The sequence below is a fragment of the Lissotriton vulgaris genome, chromosome 4_1 (genome assembly GCF_964263255.1).
Source record: "Lissotriton vulgaris chromosome 4_1, aLisVul1.2, whole genome shotgun sequence".
Classification (NCBI taxonomy): Eukaryota; Metazoa; Chordata; class Amphibia; order Caudata; family Salamandridae; genus Lissotriton; species Lissotriton vulgaris.
The window spans coordinates 1073221506-1073245877 of NC_141691.1; the positions used below are offsets into that span (position 1 = coordinate 1073221506).

General features: G+C 45.0%; 1 protein-coding gene across 1 annotated transcript in view; it reads right to left on the bottom strand.

The window, feature by feature from the left end:
• The window catches only part of DNAH5 (dynein axonemal heavy chain 5), a 5605957-nt gene that overhangs the window by 1964670 nt on the left and 3616915 nt on the right, over positions 1 to 24372 (bottom strand). Inside the window, exon 39 of the mRNA XM_086967405.1 lies at positions 1071 to 1205. Within this exon, the coding sequence (XP_086823531.1) occupies positions 1071 to 1205 (135 nt within the window). The remainder of the gene's footprint in view (positions 1 to 1070; positions 1206 to 24372) is intronic.

Consider the following 24372-nt stretch of genomic DNA (forward strand, 5'->3'; position numbering starts at 1 on the left):
ACAATTTTGCAATTCCTTATTTTGGGAATGTTTCATACATTCCAAAACGTGCAAAACAGCCGTTTGCAAGTCGCAAAGGCCAAAATTCTGCGAATTTCGGCCTTTGCGAGTCGCAAAACCCTTGATACATCTGGCCCACAGTGACTAAAGCATGACCACATGAATGTGGCACCACTATCTATTGGGCATTAGAGAAAGTGTCTTAACTCTCAGTTACTGCTGACTGCACATTTGGGAGGGTAGATTAACTGTTGTTCACCGTGACTGCGCATTTGGAAGAGTGAATAAACTCTTGTTGCCACTAACACTTTAAAGCCTAATCCCGAACATTAATCATAGACTAAAGTGCTAGGCCAATGTGCTAGGTCTCAGAAAGAGAAAAGACTTTATATATTAAAGATATATCAAAGCATGAGCTCCAAACTTATTTATAATCCTGAAGGCTCATCTCAAGCAACCGTGGGTCAGCAGATAGTTTAAAGACCCAATTAGCATATAAAAAGGAGTGCCACTTCAACTCCTTTTGTCAACTCCTTATGTCTGTGATCAAGCATACACTGTAAATATTTTAAGTAATCGCACAGTTAATGAAAGACTCTTACTACACACCCACTGGTAACACACCATCCATGTAAAAGATATTAATATTCCAGATTGCTTGGTAAACAGCTGTATTTTGACAAGTGGCATGAATTATATTTCACCCTGCGAATACTAAATGCAAGTACTCAATCACTGTACATCACCTCCAACAATTATATTAGGAGGAATATCTTTGTTTTTGACCAAAGGGATGGAATTTGAGTGTGGAGTGTCTGACCTTTGGTTATAGGTACAAGTAAAGGTCTCTGGTCTCTTTTTGGGTCTCAATCATAAATGGTGGATGCTTTCAAGGAGATTGGCTACTAGAATTGAAAATGACAACTGACTAATATCCAATGAAACATCCTATTTCGCATATCTTATGCGTGTTTTGGTGTAGTTACAATGTATGTAATTGTTTCAGGCATAGGAGAAATTACATCGTGTTTCTCATGAATGGTGCAAAGTTGATTGTGGCTCAGACTTACCAGTTTTGATAGATTCATATCTCTTAGTACACGCATGACAATGGTAGACTCTGTGTCTGTTGGGTTGGCTCTTTTCGCTGCACCTAGTGTCCGCAAGACTGATAAAATATTTCGTAACCCAAAATCATAATGTACCTAAGAAAAAATGAACATAATTTTTTGTTACCTGGTGGCAAATGTGAGAGAAATGATGTAAAGGCAATGGAAGGAAGGAGAAGGACAGAAAACACAGGGTAAAAGGGAAAGAGGAAAACAGCGGCAACAAAATAAAAGAAACAAACTAGGGTAGAAAGAAGGGAAGGAAAATAAAGGCGATGAAGAAGTATATAGGGAAGAGGTGGAAAAGAAAAGGACCCACAAAAGCCAAAATCCCAAAAGCAATGGAAGGAATGTCTGAGAAAATAGTCATATAATTAGCAAAAGAAAAAGATAAAACATTGAAATTACGTAAAGACAGTTGAGTCAACAAACCATGAAAACAAATATACCAAATATACATTGCTTTGAAAAGGGAAAATGTTGGATTTACCAGGAATTTGCAAAAGAAGGGTAACTTCAAGATGTAGAACTATGAATAAAGTAGAGTAGTAGTCAGAAAATAATCAAGAGAGTAAGCAATTAAATTTATGAAAGACCAGTTGAGGCTGAAGCTAAGAATGAAATGAATGAACCTGAAAAATGTATTACATTTATAAAAACAGTATCCTGTTCATACAACAGACAATTAGGGGAATAATATTAAGAAATAAAGCAATACATATTAAGAAATTTCACTATATAAGGTAAAACTGAAGGCATTAAAAAAAGAAAGAATAAAGGTGTGAAAGCTAAGAGCTAAAATAGAAAGTAGATGAAAAATGGAAATGTAAAATTTAGCATTTAAACATGAAACAAAAATCGTAAAACAAAAAAATGTGTTAATGAAACTGTAGATGAAAATAAAAAGGAAAGGTAAATAAGCCAAGAAAATGAGATGGAATAAGAAAATGGACTGCAAAAGTAAGAAAAAAGGGAAAAGCAGTGCATAAAGATGAAGTTAATAAAATCCAAGGGAAATTGAGATGATATAGACGATTGGTTAAAGTGAAAAAAGAATGCCACAGATCACACTGGAAAATATAGAATTATAAATAAATAAACATAAATACATTTAAAAAAACAGTCACATTGAAGAAGAAAAAAGATAGACATGGCAAACATCCGAAAAGACCGCACCTACCAAACAGGAGGAAGCATCGCTATCGTCCATAAGAATTCCATCCGCATCTCAACCAGCTCAGACGTCAACCTCGCTAGCGCCGAACACCTTCACTTCCAGATCCACACCGACCCCAAGACCACACTCAGAGGCACCCTCCTCTACGGGCCACCAGGACCCCGTGCACAATTCAATGAAGACATCACTGACTTTATCACCCCACACGCCCTCCCCTCCGAGGACTACATTCTATTGGGAGACCTCAATTTCCACCTGGAAAAGAGCAACGACAGCAACGCCACCACCCTTCTGGACAATCTCGCCAACCTCGGACTCAAACAACTTGTTATTACCCCCACTCACTACGCAGGTCACACACTCGACCCTATCTTCACCTCCAGCAGACATATCTCCTTCAGTCACACCACAGTTCTCCATTGGACGGACCACAGCTGCGTTCACTTTGTCTACAAAAAGACCACAACCCACAACCATCCTCAACCTACTCTGCGAAGAAACTGGAACAAAATCACTTTCGACCAGATCTCCTCATCGCTTCTTCAAAACCCCCCTGCCCACTCTTCGAACCCCAACCAAGCAGCCATTAACCTCACTCAATGGCTAACCAACAGCGCCGACAACCTAGCACCTCTGAAAAAACGTCAAATCAAACTAGGCAGCAAAAACACCCCCTGGTTCAACGATGATCTTAAGAGATCCAAGAAACTCTGTCGCTCCCTTGAGAAGGCCTGGAAAAAAGACCCAAACACTAGCACCAGGGAAGCTTTCAAAAACGCCACCCGCATACACCACCAACTGATCCGGACTGCCAAGAAAGCCGCATTCAAAGACCGACTAGACAACAACGCCCACAACAGCAAGGAATTATTCAACATCGTCAAAGAGTTTACCAACCCTACTGCCAACTCCAACGACATCACTCCCTCTCAAACCATTTGCGACTCCCTAGCTTCGTTCTTCCACGACAAAATCGCAGACATCCACAACAGCTTCGACAACTAACCCGGAGACCAACCCACCCAACCTTCTGCCGTACCTTCACCCCCCTTGAACATCCTTAATGACTGGAACCCAATCTCCACTGAGGACACCATCCGCCTGATGAACTCCATCCACTCAGGATCCCCAACAGACCCATGCCCTCACCACATCTTCAACAAAGCAGACTCCATCATAGCACACACCTCCGAGACGCCATCAACTGCTCCCTCAACTCCGCCACCTTCCCGAAAAGCTGGAAACACGCCGAAGTCAGCGCCCTCCTGAAGAAACCCACAGCTGACCCCACCGAACTTAAGAACTACCGCCCCATCTCGCTCCTCCCATTCCCGGCCAAAGTCATCGAGAAAGCTGTCAACAACCAGCTCGCCGCCTTCCTCGAAACCAACAAATCCCTCGACTCCTCACAGTCCGGCTTCCGAGCCAAACACAGCACTGAGACCGCACTCATTGCAGCAATAGACGACATTCGAACTCTACTGGACAATAGAGACACAGTCGCCATCATCCTCCTCGACCTCTCCGCAGCCTTCGACACAGTCTGTCATAGCACCCTGTTACAACGCCTCAACAACATCGGAATCCAAGGAAAAGCACTGGAATGGATCACCTCTTTCCTTGCCGGGAGAACTCAGAGAGTCCGCCTCCCACCATTCAAGTCAGAGGCCACTGAAGTCATTTGCGGCGTGCCACAAGGATCTTCACTCAGCCCCACCCTCTTCAACGTATACATGAGCCCCCTCGCGGCCATCGCACGCCAACACAACCTCAACATCATCTCCTACGCTGATGACACTCAACTGATCCTCTCACTCACCAAAGACCCTTACACCGCCAAAACCAACCTACATGAAGGAATGAAAGAAGTAGCCGAGTGGATGAAGCACAGCCATCTGAAACTGAATTCAGACAAAACAGAAGTCCTTATCTTAGGTACCTCCCCCTCCGCCTGGGACGACTCCTGGTGGCCAGAGGCCCTTGGAAAAGCACCCATCCCGACGGACCACGCACGGAACCTGGGCGTCATCCTGGACTCCTCACTCTCGATGACCAGACAAGTCAACGCCGTTTCATCATCTTGCTTCAACATTCTTCGCATGCTCAAAAAAACATTTCGCTGGATCCCCACCGAAACTAGAAAATCGGTCACCCACGCACTGGTTACAAGCCGCCTGGACTACGGAAACACCCTATACGCCGGTACCACTGCAAAACTTCAGAAAAAACTCCAACACATCCAGAACGCATCAGCCAGACTCATACTAGACATCCCGCGTAAAGACCACATTTCTGGTCACCTAAAAAAACTCCACTGGCTCCCCGTCAATAAGAGGATAACATTCCGCCTCCTAACCCACGCACACAAAGCACTTTACGAACTTGGACCCGAATGCCTCAACACCCCCTCCCGCCAGCTACGCTCTTCCAACCAAGCCCTCGCTGCTGTACTGCGCATCAACAAAACCACCATGGGAGGAAGATCCTTCTCCTACCTGGCGGCTAAAACCTGGAACTCACTTCCCATTCACCTTCGCCTCACTCAGAACCACCTAGCATTCAGAAAGCAACTTAAAACCTGGATATTCGACATGTAATTCCCCACCCTTCTTCAAGCGCCTTGAGACCCTCTGGGTATGTAGAGCGCTATATAAATTAATTGAATTGAATTGAATAAACAAAAGCAGAAAATGAGAATTTGAAAAATACAATGTAGCATATAATCAAGAAAGAAACTGAAGGAGAAAGCAAAGATTCGAAGGTTCCATGTTTAACCAGAAACAATATTTGGTTATCAGCAGACTCTATTAAATCTAAATTCATAGCAAAAATATTGTTCAGGTTATTCAAACCAAGTTAGGACAATGATAACACCATCAGCCTTGGTGGCAAGGCTTTCCATTGGAGTAAATTAGGAGAGTAGCACATTTCTCAAACAGCTGACGTGCTTTACTTCTACCATATTAAAAAAGACTTGGAGCCATATTACCGACAATGCACCCTGCAGTACAGTGCATCTGATATTCCTGTGTGCAGAGCATATAGCAATTTACTGTGGTTTAAGTAATTTGGAAACCTTTACAGTGTACCCCCTTTCAGATGCTATACAGTGTACTCTTAAATGCGCTGAATAACTGGCTGTCTTTCAGCTAAGTGTAGCACACCTGAAGTAAATAACACAAATTGTTTACTTTGTATAACGCGTTTCCAAAAGTCATAAAGAAAGGCACATAGTACAAACTGATTGTAGTAGTAGGGTTCAGGAGCCATTTCCAGCACCAGCCCTGTCTGCCTGAAGAGGGACTACGAGACCAGTCTTCTCTAGGCTGAGAGGAGGGCCCTGACATAACTGCCACCTGCTGTCCATCAAGTGCTATATAGCCCGTCTTCTGCTCCCACTGCGTGCATTCAGGAGTCATTTCCAGCACCGACTGCCTGAAGTAGGAATACCAGTCCCAGTCTTCCCTAGGCTGAGGATGAGGACCCTGATATCGCTGCCATCTGGCATCAAGCGCTATATAGCCCATCTACTCCTCCCACAGCGCAGGACGGGACCAGGCACAGCCCAGGCCAAGGACTTGCCTGTCCTGTGCCCATCAGCGCCTTAGGAAGAGGCAGATTGAGGCCATCTCCCTTGGTCCTTCTGCAAGCTGCGGTCAAAGTGAGTCTTTCCTGCCATGACTGCCATCTTCGTCGCATATGAAACTGATCAAGATAATATTGTTGGTTCACCCATGCCAACCTGCCATCTTGCTATGCTTTTGTGACCCTTCCCGGCAGTTGAGCAAGAGGAGGGGTGGCCTGCAGTTTCCTGCTGAAGTACCATAAAGCGCTATTGCATAACATGGGCCTGTCTTCGCCCATCGCCCAGAAGCATCCGGCTTGGACCACCCCTCTTAAATTTGCCATAACGCAGGTACTGTTTGGACTTTCCTCTTTTCCATTGTTCCTTTGTAATCGTTTGGACATGCCAGCTGGGGCACCATGGGGAAACTGAAAGAGCAGAAGAGTGGTCAAAAGGCCCCTCTTGGCTCAACACTTGATGGGTTCATCCAAAGAGCAGTGAGGGTAATCAGCGAGGAAATTGACTCTCACTCTTGTCCACCCTGCTCTCGCTTCCCCTTTGTGAGGGCAGGACTTCAACTGCATCAGTGGTTACAAAACCCCTGGTAACTCCAGCACCTAACACTAACTTGAGCATGGAGGATTGCCCATTTCTTTCTGTGGCCCCAGCCCAATCAACTGAGCAAGAAGGGGTCCAAGTATAGACATTCCATTCTACACCGTGCCACTCGAGCTTCGAGGCCTCTAAGGAAATGGCAAGCAAACTGAAGGGGTTAGTTGTTAACAGCAAATCAAAGAGGCTGTGTGCTCCAGTACAAGTGGCAGAGGACACTCTTGAAGCTGGGAAAAAGGTCAAGAGACATGAGGGGTTACAGGATTATGCGACAAACTTATTTCAGCTCTGATGACAAGTTAGAGCCCATACACAGCACTGTGGTTTGGTAACTCAATGGCAGAAAAACGACCAAGCATCAGGTGGCTGATCTGTGCACCAAGCCCCCGGTCAACGAGGTGAAGCATTCCTGCAGTAAGAGACTGGACACAGGAAGCCTGTTGAAGTAGGTTTATTCCTGTTAGAAGATCCCATCCAACATGATACAAGTTACAGCTTCAACTGAAGCACATCTCAACTCTCAAGTCATAACAAGTTCCACATGACAAGTATAAGATTCCAAAATGTCCTCGAAGAGCAACACGTGCTTCTTAAACCATTACTTTTTAAAACTTTTTTTTCAAAGGGACTAACAGGTGTGGAAGTTCTATTGTCAAAATTAGAATATCACTTCCCAGCCACATTTCCCTTGACCACCACCACTCTGTTTAAATTCCAAATGCGATGATCTTGAATTTTAATAGCATTCTTGAAAACTTTGATGACCATAAGAGGCTTAAAACATTTAGAATTAGATTTACCACCCAGACCAGGTCGTTCAATCATGACCCAATCACCAACCTTCACCACAGTTCTTTTAACCCCATTTTTTGTATCAAAATATTTTTTTCTTTCAGTGGCTTTCTTTTCTTCTCTTGTTTGTATGTCTTTACCATCACACACACTTTCTTTTCCCATGGCTAACTCATATTTGTTGACCTAAGTAGGTTCTATAATTGTGTTAGGTAATCTATCACGGAATAACATAAAAGGTGTTTTCCCCGTTGTACCATGAGGAGACATTCTGTATTCCTCCACTTTCTTCAGAACCTCACCTTTCCAATCCAAGGATAATGACTTTGCCATGGTAATAGTTTCCTTAAGTACCCTATTGGACCTCTCAACCATTCCATTAGATTCTGGATGATAAAGAGAGCAAGTCTTGTGCACAATACCTCTCGAGGTTAAAAACTCTTCCATCTCTCTATAAGCCAGATGGACACCATTGTCCGTTAAAATAGACTCAGGCATACCTTCTTTTGAAAACAATTCTTTCAAACATTTAATTACATGAGCCGAATCTATCATAGTAAAAAAAAACACTTCTGGCCAACGAGAATACATGTCAATTACCACCAATAGAAAAGTTTGCATTCCACCATGATGAACTGGACCAAGTATATCCAATGCAATGTCGTGCCAAGGATGAGACGTACGCCTTCTTATGATCAGAGGTTGCATATGTGGACATTTGGATTTAACGCTCAACATGCAATCGTGACCCACACGCTCCACAAGCTTATCCATGCCGGGCCACAAGTATGACATACGCATCCTTTCTTTACTTTTAGTAAGACCTGCATGGTTTGAATGCACCAAATCCACTAATTCATTCCTGAGGCTACTTGGAGGAATTAATCTAGTGCCTCAAAACAAAAACCCATTCTCAACGGACAACTCATTTCGTATAATCCAAAATGGTCTCGTAAGATCAGAACCTGGCTTCCTATTTGTCCAACCTTTTTGAACAAATGATATTACTTCTGTCACAGTCGAATCAAAGGCTACCTCCTCCATCCACCTTTTTTCCGAAATTATGTCACGATCCACCACACACACCCATTCATTTGAATCATCAAACTCCTCACACACAGTGGATTCCCTAGGAATGAGGCATGATAATACATCAGCAGCACCAATGTCAATTCCAGGAATATATTTAAGTGAAAAACTATACTCTTGCAAGCCAATAACCCATCTAGTGATCCTACCTGAAATCAAATCAAAACCTTTTTTTATCGAATATTTCCACTAATGGCTTGTGGTCAGTGCGAACCTCAAAATTAATTCCCCACAGAAATTACTTTAATTTTTTTATTGCCCAGAAAACAGCAAGGGATTCTCTCTCAACCACCGAATAACATGTTTCATGATCTCTTAAACTTCTAGAAAGAAACATAACAGTTTACACGCCAGATGGACCATTCTGTAGTAAAACAGCCCCCAAGCCTTTCTCGCTAGCATCAGTAACTAAGATGGGTTTAATAGAGGGATCAAAGCTTTTAAGAGAAGGAGCATTATTGAGTTTTTGTTTACCACTATTGAATTCACTCTTGCACAACTCGGACCATTCAAAATCAACACCTTTACATAATAAGGACCTCATGTTGACAGTAGAATCAGCAAAATTGTTCACAAATTTGGTGTAATATTCCACCATACCTAAGAATTTCATCAACTCACTTTTGTTAGTAGGAGAGCTCATATTACGAATAATATTAATCAAATCACTCTGGGCCCGATGTAGGAGCCCTAATACCGGTCGGAAACGGCCGATTTCACCATTTCCGACCGGTATTAGGGTTTTCTAATGTAGGAGCATGCTTTACAGAATCGGTATTTTACCGAATCTGTATTTACAGATTCGGTAAAATTACCGAATCGGAAAATGCAGACTCGGTAAAAATACCGATTCTGTAAAAGCACATGTAGGTAGCACATCTTTGAGTGCCGCAGGCCTTTCAGATTCGGTATTTTACCACCCAATCCAATTGGGTGGTAAAATACTGAATCCAGGTGTGCATGCACATCTGTGCATGCACACCTGTGCAATGTGACACACAGACATGCCCTTAGGGCATGTCTGTGTGCCACATGGCACACAAGTCCGGAATTGGGGTGCCAGAGGGTGTCAAAGTGACACCCCCTGCGACCCTTGCAAAAATCGGAATTTACCGAATCGGTAAATACCGATTCGGTATTCACCATTGATTCCTATGGGCTTCAAGGCCCATAGGAATCAATGGGGGATACCGATTCTGTATTTACAGAATCGGTAAATACCGAATCTTACAGATTCGGTATTTACCGATTCTGAAATACCTACATGTGCCCCCTTCTATTTTACCACTTCCTAAATACCGAATCGGTAAAATTCGGTATTTTAGAAGTGGTAAAATAGAATTACCTACATCTAGCCCTCTACGGTTTAACACCATCACCAGTTATGTTGTGTCCTAGGTAATTTATGGAATCAAACCTGAAACTACACTTCTCCATCTTAATAGTAAGATTGCACTCACACAATCTCTTCAACACCATCGTTAATCAAGATTCCAGTTGCTCTTCATCATCACCAAAAAAATGATGATGTCATCTTTGTATATGCATACCCCTTTTAAATCTTTGAGTACATTTTCCATGGCTCGTTGGAAAACAGATGAAGCAGATACCAAGCCAAACGGAATTCTAATGAATCTGAATGTCCCAAAAGATGTTATCAATTATGTAAAATCTCTACTTGATTCTTCAAGTTCAACATGATGATAAGCGGAGATGAACTCGATTATGCTAAACAGCTACCCCCCACCTAAAAGAACTAACAACTCAGTGATGCATGGCAAAGGATATCGATCAACAATCACACATTTGTTTAGTTGTCTCAAGTCAATGCAAAGACATAGGTCACCGTTAAGTTTTCTGGCTGTGACCACTGGGGCCAACCATTTTGTTCCCGCTACCTGTATATACCAATAATCCCACTACTCTTAAATTTAGAAATCTCTTTCGGAATATCATCTTTTACAGATAGAGGCACATTTCTCACTTTGCAACATACGGGTACAGAACCTTCTTTCAATTTGATTTTGTGTTGGTAACCTTTTAAATATCCCAACTCATGTTTGAAGACCCCAGGAAATTCTTTCTTAAGATTCTGTAAAAAATAATTGTCAGTTGATTTGATCACAGAATACACTCTATCCTTAATTTGAATTGGAGGATCAGCGTTAGGATCGAGAAACACACCTAAATCATCTTGGTGTAGCCAACTGATGATACTATCACCTTTTTTTGACACATAAATCTTTCCTGACACGAAGCTGTCTCTATGTTCAATTAGGCCAATAAAATAACCATGCAATTTTATAGGCTCCCCACCACGTGTGATATCAGGCTTTATCAGTGAAATTTTGTCTTTAAATTTGAAATAATAAAAATCATTAGAAACAATAGTAATCTTTGCACTTGAGTCAAATAAGACACAAGTGCTTTCCCCATCGACAATAATATTGTCAAAAGGGCGTGATTACTTATTAGTTCCATTCTGGACTTGAATCACCATTTGTCCACATTCAAAATCATCAGCACCCATTTCACTATTGTCAGCCTCATAAATCTCTATGATTTTGACTTTTGGACCTGATTTACATTTACACACCAATGCAGCATGACCTTTTCTTTTACACTTTGAGCAGGTTTTACCCAAAGCAGGACACCTTTTGTCTTTTGCAAGATGGCCCACTCTACCACATCTGTAACATCTTTGTTGCTCAATAACTTTTCCTTTAAACTCATCCTTCTCGATTGTAACATTACATTTACTTTTTTCAACTCTCATTTGATTTTTATCCTTAATCTCTTGTACTTTCACCTCTTTCTCATGGTCTTTCTTTATAACTTCAACATATTTTAAGGAATGTTCAATTCTCTTAGCAACAGTGGGAGCCTTATCTAAAGTATGTTCATCACATAACCAAAGCTCTTCCCTAACCTTTTCCATGTGCACCCAAACATAAACTGATCACGAATACGTTCATCAGTTAAGTTTTTAAATCTACATGAAGAAGCAGGTTTTCATTAATCAGTAACATATGCTTCTATAGTTTCTTCTTCCCTTTGCATTCTTTTAGCAAAATGATATCTTTCTAAAATCGTACTGACCTTAGGTAAGTAGTGTTTATCTGACTTTTTATTGCAGATCTCATAGTCATTCAAGTCTCTTGCTTTTGCAGGTGGAAGATCAGGAAGATGATCAAATACCTCCTGGCCTTCTGAACGTAAACAATGAAGAAGTAAAGACGACTTCCTCTCAGCGCTAAGGGATGGACCACAGACCCTAGAATACCTTTTCAAATACTACTTTCCATTTTTTCCATTGTATGGGTGGAACACCAGGACTAGAAAGAAAGAAAGGTGCTGCCATAACATTTTGCATGTTGAAATACACAATATTCAAATTATATGCAAATAAAATCTAAGAGAGCTATGTGGAGAAGTGTGGCTCACTGGTTAGAGCAGGCAGACCCTGAAGCAGAGGTCAGACCCGGGACCAGGGTTCGATTCCCGACGCGGCAGGGTGTTGAGCTCAAATGTCCACGGACTCAATAATTCTCACTTCGGTGCCTGACCTAATCATGGGTTTACACTCTGCAACTCTGGGCATTAAGCTTGCTTAATCTCCACAACGGCCCCCCGCAGCGGGATGCCTGGCTTTCACCTTGGGGATGCCCTGTAGGGGCTATCTCACAGGGAAAAACCAGGACGGATTCCCAAGGCAAGCGCGGAGATACCCCTTCGGGGGTCGATTCTGGCGCTATATCAGAAATGCAATAAATAAAATAACAATAAGATGATAATCATATTCTATGAAACACGAAATACCTAAAATATTGTGGTTACGCGAAATGATAATGAATCATAAGATATTCAATAAAATAGAACTACAATAAATGAACAGTTCCTGTAAAATGTAATTCCAACAATAAATGTGTGCATATCACAGTAGATGTAACATGCAACGATGTTTAAACCACACAAATTGAATGTAAAGTTAAGACATACCAAATAAACACAACATTTCTGTAAAATGAGTTCAAATGATAGTGTGCATGTCACTGGAAGGACACGCTTATACCTTAGTTTGATGTCTTTAATGTGCATAGAATTGAAATGAAGTTTACCAAAAGGGGACTCAAATGAATCCTATGTATTGCTTATTGCAACGAAAAGCGTCTCAAATGGTTGCTAAGTAACACTTCGATTCAGACTTAGCAGTATACACAGATTGCTGCCACGTGTTTTACGTTGCGTGCTGGAAGACGGCTGGTGTATAAACCTGAAGTCAATGCCTGATGTATGAAACCTGACGCCCATAGTGGAGCAACTCGCCTCAGCAATGACATGTGAAGAGTCAATTGGGGAGACGCTCGAGATGAGGATCTCCATTCGGCTTAGAATTACCAGTGAGATCACTTTTGAATCTCGATACTTGCAATCGTTGAAACTTGTCAGCACGAAAAGCACACAATTCAAATGCTGCACAGCGAGGTATGCACTCTTGTACTTGAAACCCAAAGTTCAAAGCGAAGCACGTCAATGCAGAGCCGAAACCAAAATCATGCCAATCAGCGAAATTAGATCAAAGCTTCCGTTTTCTCTCAATGCCAGGACAATTATAAACAGGGATGAACTCGTAACGACAACACAACTCCCGACATGGACAAAAGCTCCCAATCCCAGGCAATATACAGAGGCTTCTCCAAAATCAAGTATCTAGGTACGAGCCCGCATCGATACAACTTTCTCCCAACCCCAACTGATATTGACAAAGGGGTGAGCATGCGGCGAAGCTCCCAATCCCTAATATCTGATGTGGAATTACATTTATGAAATGTTTCACCACATTATACTTTCAGTCCAGTAAATATAATTTGAACTCCACAAGTTATTTTTATTTTTATTTTAAATTAGTCCACATTTTTCCTAAGTGAGAGAATCTTCAAAATGCATAAATTGACTCTCACCAAATCCTTTGTGTAGAGATCTTCTTTTTGGCATCCTGTCGATTGCACCAGTGAAGCATTCCTGCAGTAAGAGACTGGACATAGGAAGGCTGTTGAAGTAGGTTTATTCCCATTAGAAGATCCCATCCAACAGGATACAAGTTACAGCTTCAACTGAAGCACATCTCAAGTCATAACAAGTTCCACATGACATGTATAAGATTCCAAGATGACATGAGTTCAGCAGTACAGCCTACCATAAATACAAATGACCTCAAGTGATTCCAATACTCAGATGCCATTTCAAGAGACACATCACACAAGACCATTAGCCTCCAGCCTTTTTCTGCTTGGGGTATTCCAGTGAGACCACAATCACAGCCCACAGTTGGAGTACCTGCTAGTAAAAGGAGTCTGTCTATCCACGAGCCAGAAGGAGAGGAGTGCCACAACTTGGGGTTAATTGAAGGGGCAGAGAGGGGTGGTGGAAGGGGTGCCTTGCTCAAGCAGGAGTCAAGCACCTCTTTAACAACTCCTCATCAAAAAGCATGAGGATCTACTATCTCCCTTTTAGCCATGGGTTTCTTCTACCAACATCTGAGGGACAGATGCAGGTTTGCTCTCTAGCCCCCATCAGGTTGGTTACAGGGTGCAAGCATTTGCCTTCAGGATCCCCCTGCCCCAATAGAAATCCTTTTACACTTAATATGGTTGATTGACACAAATGATCAGACGGCTCACAGTAGTAATTGGATATTTGTCCCAGACAGCCCCACCTATAGTCTTACCCCAGGCAGTGGCGGCTGGTGCATAGGGGCAAATGGGGCATTGCCCTACTAGCCTCAGAATGAGGAAGACAAGAGAGACACCACACACAATGCAGCAGCCTCAAATGAAGTGTTCACTGCCGTGTGTGTCGAACACAAATTAAATTCTGTTTTGTTTTTTTCAAGGGACGAGGTCACAGCAGGTCAGAGACCTGCACATGGAGTTGCACGGGTTTGAATGGTAAGAAGATCACAAACCCTTACTAACCAGTTTAATGAGCTTCCAATCTGTTTGTGCTTCCGCCCTCAGCAGGGGGATACCCCTCACCCCCTTGTTTGAGTAGAGAGTAGCAGGGTTGTGCTGGGGCCTGAAGATTTGAATGTTACTTCTTTGGAATAATTCCAATCAATTGCGTTAGTTTGTGCAAAGCGTATTTATTGGCACATCCAGTGAACAGCCAACACGTGTTTCACCCCTAGATGGCCAGCAGGCCTGGGGCTTCCTCAGGGCAATAATGATACGATTTTTTCTCCCGGCTCCTAGCGTAGTCAGGATGGGTAAAAGTTTGATCTATTGGTCACGCGTAATGCCTGGTCTATCAAGCTCCGGTTCGAGTAACTTGCCGCCGGCAAGTTACTCGAACCGGAGCTGGATAGACCACGTGTTGGCTGTTCACTGGATGTGCCAATAAATACGCTTTGCACAAACTAACGCGATTGATTGGAATTATTCCAAAGAAGTAACATTCAAATCTTCATGCCCCAGCACAACTCTGCTACCTCCTGCACATGGGCTGGCTGGGGCGAGGAATATTGCTTGCCCTCGAAGCACATGCGGAAAGAGTGATCTCATCCTGAAGGGAGTGGCCAAAGAAAGCGGAAATGCCTGGTTTCAAATGGGGCGCCTATGCTGCAGCCCAGGCGACATCAGCAGCGCGCCACTGAAATGAAGGACAAGGGGCAGGGCAACAACCGGATCACTCCCCTTGCCTTTGCGCTAGTCCCAGGCCTCCTGATTGGACAATGAAAGCTGAGAGAGTGGGGAGCAGAAGAATCCACCGGCCGCCGCGCAACTCTGACTCTGGCACCAGGACTGATGGCACGCAGGAGGTGCGCTGCACTTCATGTGCTGCTGGCTGTGCATTGCTCGGGACGGGCACCGGCTGCAGTCACAGCACAGCACTGCAGAACACTCTCGCCCACCAGCCTCTCACACGCCACTGGCCCGGATGTGGTTCTTGAGCACTCCGAGATGTCACTAGGTAAGTGGATCCTGCAAAATAAACAGTGGCGCTCATGAACATTCACGATGCAGGTTGTGTTGAGAAATGATTAATCGGCACAGCTATAAAGCACAAGCAGAGAGGAGGTGTGAATGTGAAAGATCGACTGTGGTGACCGGAGGGCAGAAGTCAGAGTAGCGAACGTGCACACTTTCAGATATTCCCGAATGTGGCTTGGGTGGTTTAATTTATAGATTTGTGCGCGCGCTGAGCTGAGGTTCGGCTGCAGAAAGGAGGCATTGATTGGCAGAAGTTTGGCGTAGAAGCTTTTTAGAGGTGCGCAGTGGAAAGCGCTAGGGTGTGCGGGATGGGAAGGGAGGGTTCTGGGTAACACTTACCAGGGAAGGCGGTGGTTGAGCTCCATGTGTTCTCAGAGGGGAGCTGTACGACACAGACCAGGTGCCTGCTACTGCTAATGAGAAACAGCTTGGTCATACAGGGCAGGTCTGATGACCAGACCACAAAGTGCACTTCTATAACTTCCCAAGAAATACTTTACTTCGTTCTCCTCCTCTTATTGGGGCTTGCAGTTTCCTAGCACCCTCCTTGCAGTCCGCCTTCCTCTGTTCATCCTCTCTCAACCTTCCTGCCCTCCCAAATATATGCTTGAAAACGCACCACCAACCCACTCCTTCCTTCAAAACATTTTCAGGGGGAGAACCCTCCCGAGCCCCCCTCCCACCACCGGGCACTCAACTCGGACCTCCACGCTCCACCACCTTCAAATGTCACCAGCCGCCCCTGACCCCAGGCACAAATGAGTGTGAGTTTTTAGATCATGAGACAAGATTCACTCCCGGTGACTTGGGCCCTCTGGTTAACCTATGCATAGATAACAAATCCTTGCCGCCCAACACACTTGAGTGCCCTCAAATGAATGCCACAGATACCCCCTCTCAACAACCCACCTCTCCACCCCCGCAAACAACCATACTGAAATGGAGTATTGAAGGGATCTGTGGCGAAATATGTGACCCTGACTGGGGCACATTTGTCAATGGTTTCGACATTTGTTTATTCCAGGAGACCAGGGCAATAGACGAAATGAAGAGTGGTGGACACAAAAGCTATGGTATTCCATCTTTTAAATCTTGTGCTGGACACCCATCTGGTGGCCTATTATCTCTGGTCCGGTCTACTCTATACTGCTCTGTCACGACTCTCCAAGTGGGATCCTCTGATGGCCAAGGGTTAATTCTTTTCCTACCCAACCTCTCTTGATAATTAACATCTATAACAGGAGTTGCAGCCACAAGCAGGAATCAAAAACCCTACAATTGCTGGATAGAGTACTAATTGACTATTCTAGGACCCACCTTGTTCTTGTGGCAGGGGATCTCAACCTCTCATATTAACCGAGTGAGTTGCTCTGTGACTTGTTAAGTTTTGAGGACTCAACTTGGGTTATTCCGGATCTTGCTCATCCTAAATGAAGGAATCTGCCTAGAGCAGCACTCCAGGTCATGGAACTCACCTTGATGCACAGAATTCACGATTGCATCGGGTGATCCCCCTCTGATAAAGCACTTGCAGATGAGGGCTGTACTATAGTGCAATTGATTACATCTTTCTGGATGTAAGACTATTGGACAAGTTACTTTTTAATATTGTATTCTTCATTAATGTTTCAAAGATGGGGGCGTGGCCTGCAGGGGCAACATGGCAGACGTGTTCTGAATTCGCTCCCCTTTATATGATGCATTTCCAGCGGATGTGTGTGCCCCCAGGAGCCGTTTAGAGTGCAGACATTAGTGGGGCGGTAATTGCTGAAGTGGTTGTAGCCAGGTGTCGTGCCCGGACAGAGACGTGTGGTCTAGGTGAAGCAGACTGACTTGCCCGGATGTGACTGCTGCCTAAAATCCAACTGGAAAAGAAGGCATGAGTTGCACCACTCAATGTGGAACCGCGATACGGTGAAGAATAACACAGGCGTACTACCCAAGTAAAGAAGAGACGTGTTACACCGTTCCTTGAGGCCCTTGGGAACGCCCGATCCTGAGACCTGATCTGCACCGAGGAGTGGACAGTGCGGGCAGGGGCGGCCTGCCTTATCGGAGGCGACTAGTAGTAGAGTCTCAAGAAATGAGCAGCAACTGTAAGTACTGCTGCTAGATCTGCCTGCGGCTCGGGGAGCAGTTACGATCTGGGCCAGCTCGAGCTGCCATTCCGACAAGCAAGAAGAGGTCCGGCTGTGCCTGTAGGAGTGCTGGCGGTGGACCAATAGTGAGCTCCCATACACTAGAAGGGGCGCGTTAATGCATGAAGAGCGGGCTGATAAAAGGAGTGAAGAGTGGTGGTATAGCTCGAAAACAACTATAGGAGCGGTGCGGGCTGGCCAAGATTGACTGGAGTGGCGGCCGGTGCAGGGAATCCTTGGCGCGTAGTAGCAGGTCTTGTTCGCAGTACTGCTCATTGTGGGAGGATGGCGTGTAGTTAGGCCACCTTAGTAAGCAGACAGTGATATCAGGGACAATCCAGAGGAGGCTGTAATCGACACAGCTGCGCAAGCCCCATGCATATGCGAAGAACTAGGCAGGTAAAGTAAAGTACTGGGTCTTGCAGAGGGCACTTCTTTATGAACAGCCGCCTTGGCGGAGCCCGGACTCTGGAGGTCAGCAATGGTGACTGATATCCCCAGGTGAGGAGGGACAGGGTGATATGTCAAGGTACATTTGGGTGAAAACATTGGTGGAGACTGGACCCGGGCTTTGTCGGAAAGGATCACATCAGACACAGACGGAACCTGGTGAGACTAGGAAAGTGGTAGGAATCACTTGTGAGATCCATTGAAGTGAGCTACGATGCTGCAGAGAGGTGTGAAAGCGGGAGATGGAGAGCGGCTGCAGCTGATACTGTAGCTGAGGGATATATTTGAACCACGGCACCTGGCCGCGTAGGTGGTGTGACTGTGGGACCTCCGCTGCTGTTACTGGGTCCAGCGCAATGAACCAGGTGGACTTTGACGCTATCCTTCACCACTGGCAGCAACTGGTATGCACTGTGGGTATTGGTTGGACTGATTGGTCGCACTAGAGGCACTGGGTTGAGGGCCTTCTTGCAAGTTGCAAGCTCGGCAGACATGGACCAGACGCAACCGTTTGTGCGACAGGACTCCCCGGATGACCTATTGGATGCCATATTGCATGCCATAGAACGAACCAGGGGATCTATGGAAACCAAAATAAACAGAGTCTCATTGGATCTTATGCTACTGCACGCAGATCATCGAAAGCTTGGAGATCGTGTTACTACTTTTAAACAGGACATTACAAAGTTGAAGCCGGCAATAGACTTCCTGGAAAAGCAGCAGAATGCACATGAAGCCCGCTTTAGATACCTGGAGGATAGAGTGGAAGATGCGGAGGGTCGCTCCAGAAGAAATAATGTCCGCCTAATTGGGCTGCCAGAAGGGGCAGAGGGACAAGATGTGGTGGTTGTTTTGGAAAGATGGCTCAAGGATATCCTTCCCTCCACCTCCTTTTCCCCCTTCTTCTCCATAGAGAAAGCACACCACATCCGTGCCAGAAAACCGGCGCTTGGATCTGGGGCGCGCCCACTTATCTTTAAATTGCTGCACTTTAAGGACAGAGACATCATTGTGCGGGAAACGAGGAAGCTGGCGGAAATCAAGTTTGACAATGTTAAGGTCCTCTTCTTCCCGGACAACACACTCAAGGTGCAACGTCAACAGGGGTCTTTCCTTCAAGTTAAGCAGAAACATTGTCAACTGACCATATATATTCATTGCTTTATCCAGCAAGACTTTGAGTGGTTTCAGATGGGAAACCAAGATTCTATGAAACCCTGCAGTGTAGTTCCTATATTCCCAATAGGCTCTGAGCATTGGAATAATATATCCAATAGAATTGACGTAGGACTTATGTCTACTAGGTCTCTAACGAATATATTAGACTTAATTGTGAGTGCCAGCTAGCTCAGAGGTATAGTACTACATTGACCAGAGTCCTTAGGGGCGACACTGCCCGGTGTGTGAGTAGTGTGCGACCCCACCCCCATTTGTAACTTTAAAGCTCCCTTGAGCAGCGGGCTGACGAGCCTGGGATCCCGCACCTACGCGCCGGAGTGGTACTATACCTGGCAGATATTGGCAGCCATCGGCTACCCCAGAACATTGCCTATCCCTACTGACGAGGGGTGAAACCCCGAAACACGTGTCCAGGGATGGCGAAGACAGCGAAGATAGCAGAAGATCGAAAGATGATGCATCGCAAACACTTTACTACATTGACCAGAGTCCTTAGGGGCGACACCGCCGGTGTGTGAGTAGTGTGCGACCCCACCCCATTTGTAACTTTAAAGCTCCCTTGAGCAGCGGGCTGACGGGCCTGGGATCCCGCACCTACGCGCCGGAGTGGTACTATACCTGGCAGATATTGGCAGCCATCGGCAACCCCAGAGCACTGCCTATCCCTGCTGACGAGGGGCGAAACCCCGAAACACGTATCCAGGGATGGCGAAGACAGTGAAGATAGCAGAAGATCGAAAGATGATGCATCACGAACACTTTACTACATTGACCAGAGTCCTTAGGGGCGACACCGCCGGTGTGTGAGTAGTGTGCGACCCCACCCCCATTTGCAACTTTAAAGCTCCCTTGAGCAGCGGACTGATGAGCCTGGGATCCCGCACCTACGCGCCAAAGTGGTACTATACCTGGCAGATATTGGCAGCCATCGGCAACCCCAGAACACTGCCTATCCCTGCTGACGAGGGGTGAAATCCCGAAACACGTATCCAGGGATGGCGAAGACAGCGAAGATAGCAGAAGATCGAAAGATGATGCATCGCGAACACTTTACTACATTGACCAGAGTCCTTAGGGACGACACCGCCGGTGTGTGAGTAGTGTGTGCGACCCCACCCCCATTCATGATATATTTATAGTTGCCATCACTTAGTAAGGGACCACAGTGGTCCAGGTAAACACATGCTAACGGTTAATCTGAAATTAGAAGGGGCGTCTGTGCATGTCATTTTACTGTTGAAACTTTCATTTTTTGGCAGATTTCACATTCTAGAAGATAGTTTCTATTTTGTTTTCTCATGCACAGTCACCAATATCTCTGTTTCAATAATGATACTATGGCGGAAACACCTGCATGTGCAGAGGCGAGACCTTCTTGTGCCGCTAAGATTAGTCCTAACCTGTGTTCCATGTTTGGAATTGCCCTATCCCCCACTCCAGGGATTTGAGCAAAAGGAACATTATTTGCATCAGTTATATATGAGTACTTTACTGGAAAGCCTTTTGGGAGTGTTTTACCACTGTCTTTTACTGAAGCGGTGACAGCTTGCATTATTTCCCTGTCTATTTTAGTTTTTGAACGAGTGATTGCAGGTACGGAAGTCGTTTGCACAGCTCCCTTCGCGGCTTCATCAGCCAATGAATTCCTTGCAACGTGAACGCCATCACACTGATGAGTGTATGGATCACGTGAGTCTTTTGTAGTTTTTTCTGTAATAGAACTACTTGTTCCCAAAGCATTTTATGCTTAATTGTGCCACCTTTTGCGTTTTTGAACCCGTTTTGAACCCAGTTCTGCAAATATTCGTTGTAAGACTGGACGCAGTAATACGAATCGCACACTATGAGTGTGGGGAATTCGCGATCGGTATTTTCAAGCGCCATCTTGAAAGGCTGTAGTTCAGTTCGCTGAGCTGTACAGTCTTCGAGTGATTGAGTTTTAGTGACCATAGGTCGGAATTTACCTTTGCGCCAGCGACCTTTACCAATCGCGCACGCAGCACTATAGGCTTGTTTACCCCCAATTGCGGGTTGTGCTGATCTGTCTGTATACATTATACATCCGTAATGTTCTAGAGGCAGAATCTAAATGGGCAGAGGACATTCTTGTTCGTATTGTAGAAATTTTTGTGTTTTGAAGTATGGGTCAAAAACGTATTCAACGTCTGTTGCAGCGAGAGTTAACCCATTGTATCCATCTCGGATGTAAAGCTTTAGCATTTGGAATGCTCGCTTTGTTACTGCCTCTAAGGCAGGTACAGGTGTAACGATCATTATGCGATTACCCTGCACGAGGGCTCTCTCCTTTGCTACTGCAGTTTGAACCGCTGTCAGAATTTTTTCTGTTGAAGTGAATTTTATTTTAGCTTGTGTGTACAAGTGTGATTTGTAAGCTATTGGTACCTTATCACCTTCATTAAAGGTTAGGTATGTGAATCCACATCTCCCTGGGATGATTCGGATTACAAGGTTGCGGACGTTGTCGTGTGTCTGTAACTGTGTTTTTGCTAACATCTCACTTTGCACTGAACGCAAAATTTCTGTGTGTTTTTTAGTCCAATTTTCTGATTTGAAATCAGGTTTCATTAGTTCGTAGAGAGGTTTAACCCTTTCTGCGTAATTTAGAACGTAAGTTCTTCCCAAATTCAGGAAACCTAGAATTGACTACGTTTTTCAGCGTCTTTGGAGGTTGGAGCAGCGCACATTTCTCTAGAAAGTTTGCTGCCAGGCTTTTGCCTTCACTTGAAAGTTCGTATCCTAAGAATAGGACGTTGAGGTGGGCAAATCGTGATTTCTTAAAATTGAATTTGTACCCTTCAGAAGCGAACCCAAGTATTATGGTATTCACCCTTTTCAAGTGCATATCCAAGTCATCGTCTGTAAGATAGATGTCATCGACATAAGATACTGCCTCATCATCATACATTTGTAGTAACTCTATTACTCTGGCTGACAATAACCCTGGACTATTCTTGAATCCCTGGGGGAGACAGCAAAATTGACGCTGTGTCCCCATAATTGAGAAAGCGGTCAAGTTCCTGCTTTCTGGTGCAATGTTTTGACAAAAGAATCCATTAGAAATATCTAATGTAATTTTATATTTTTTGTGCACGATGTTATTCATCAGTGCTGCACTATGTGCATTTTGTGCTGCAAAAGTTTTGCAACAAGAGTTTAAATGTCTGTAGTCCAAAACTAGACGATACGTATTGTCTGGCTTGGAGACAGGAAACAAAGGATTGTTCATGGACGAGGTGCATGTTTAATAATAATAATAATAATACTAGTATTTATAAAGCGCGAACAGCTGCCTCAACTAGGAGGCGTCCCGGCGCTGTGAGGGCTCGACAAGAAAGCTAGCTGGGAGTCTGCAACTTATAGAAGCTCCGAGAACAGCCACGACTTAAGCTGTCTCCTGAAACTTGTTTCTGATTGGGCCTTTCGCAGCTCAGGAGGTAGGGAATTCCAGAGACGGGTCACGTTGGCTGAAAAGGTCCGACCACCCAGTCTGGCCCTTTTGACTCGCGGCACACTCAGTAGCACCTGATCATTTGAACGAAGGGAGCGGGACTGTGTATATCTAGGCAGACGGGCTCTCAAATAATTAGGACAGGTGCCGTAGAGGGACCTATATGCCAGAGTAAGAGTTTTAAATTTTATTCTACTGGCAATCGGGAGCCAGTGTAGGGCCCGAAGATGGGGAGAAATGTGCTCTTTAAAAGGAATATGTTTGAGCAACCTGGCTGCCGCGTTTTGCACCGTCTGCAGCCTTTGAACCAAGTATTTCGGGAGGCCGCTATACAGGCCATTAGCGTAGTCCAATCTCGAGGTGATGGTCGCATGGATCACGGTTTTCCGGCAAGACTCAGGCAAAAGCTTCAGGACTGGGCGGAGATTCTTCATTTTACTCAGGCAGCAGCCTGTGACCTGATGGATCTGGGACGCAAAGGAGAGATTTTCATCCCACTTAACTCCCAGATTTTTAGCCCATTGGGAAGGGGAAGGTGGAGTACCCATCTCAGTTGGCCACCAGAGCTCAGCTGGAGGGTGACTGCCTTTACCAAAGAAGATCACTTCCGTTTTTCCCGGATTCAATTTCAGCTTATTAGTATTCATCCAGGAGGCCACATCCTGAAGGCACCCCTTAAAGTTTGCAAATGCCGCCTCTGTCACCTCAGAGTAGGGAAAAACCAACTGGGTGTCATCCGCATAAGATATTGCGGTGACTCCCCAGTTGGCAATGAGGGAGAAAAGAGGGGCAAGATAAACGTTAAACAAAAGGGGGCTAAGGGCAGATCCTTGCGGGACCCCGCATCGCAGTGGCTTACGCTTTGAGTCACAAGTGCCTAGAGTGACCCTCTGCGTTCGGTTTGACAGGTAGGACTGCATCCAACCGAGTGCCTGATCTTGTAGGCCAATGTCTGCCAAACGTTGGATCATCCTAGCATGGTCCACCGTATCAAACGCGGCCGAGAGATCCAGGAGCATCAGCAGAGCTGAGTCCCCTGAATCTAACGACCACCTCAGAGAATCAGCCACCTCAATCAACGCCGTCTCCGTGCTGAAGCCGGGTCTGAACCCGGACTGAGTCTCATGCAGGATGTTATTAGATTCAACATGAGCATTCAGCTGGCGATGAATTAGTTTTTCCAGCATTTTTCCGGGAGCTGCCAGCAGAGAGATAGGACGGAGGTTAGTTAAATCCTCCGCATCCCCGTTTGGCTTCTTTTTCAGTGGAAGAAGCGTCGCATGCTTCCAACTCTCCGGAAATTCCCCAGTGTCTATGGAAATATTCCAGATATGTTGAAGCATAGGTGCAATAGCGTCCGCTAGAGGTGCCCACAATTTAGGCGGACAAGGGTCCTCTGGGGAGCCAGACTTACACCGGGTTATCTCTTGGCTTGCCTCAACTAGCGGGATAGGTTGAAATTTCCTCAGGGAGGCTGGGGGCCGGCCCCCATTCTCTCTATCCTCCTTGGCCGTAGGTTTATGCGGGCCAAAGGAGTCATAGACCATCTGTATTTTATTGTCAAAATAGACAGAGATCTTATCACAGAGTGCTATGGATTGGGGGATATCCCTTTCGATACAGTGGGGCTTCAGAAAGGATTCAACCAGTTTAAACACTTCTTTGCTGGGGTTCTCTGCCTGTTGAATAACGGATGCATAGTAACTCTTTTTTCCTTTCCTGATATGCTTGTGAAACAGCTTGGTGGCCTCTTTAAAATGTATTTTTGCTAGAGGGCAGTAGTTTAATCTCCATTGTCTTTCG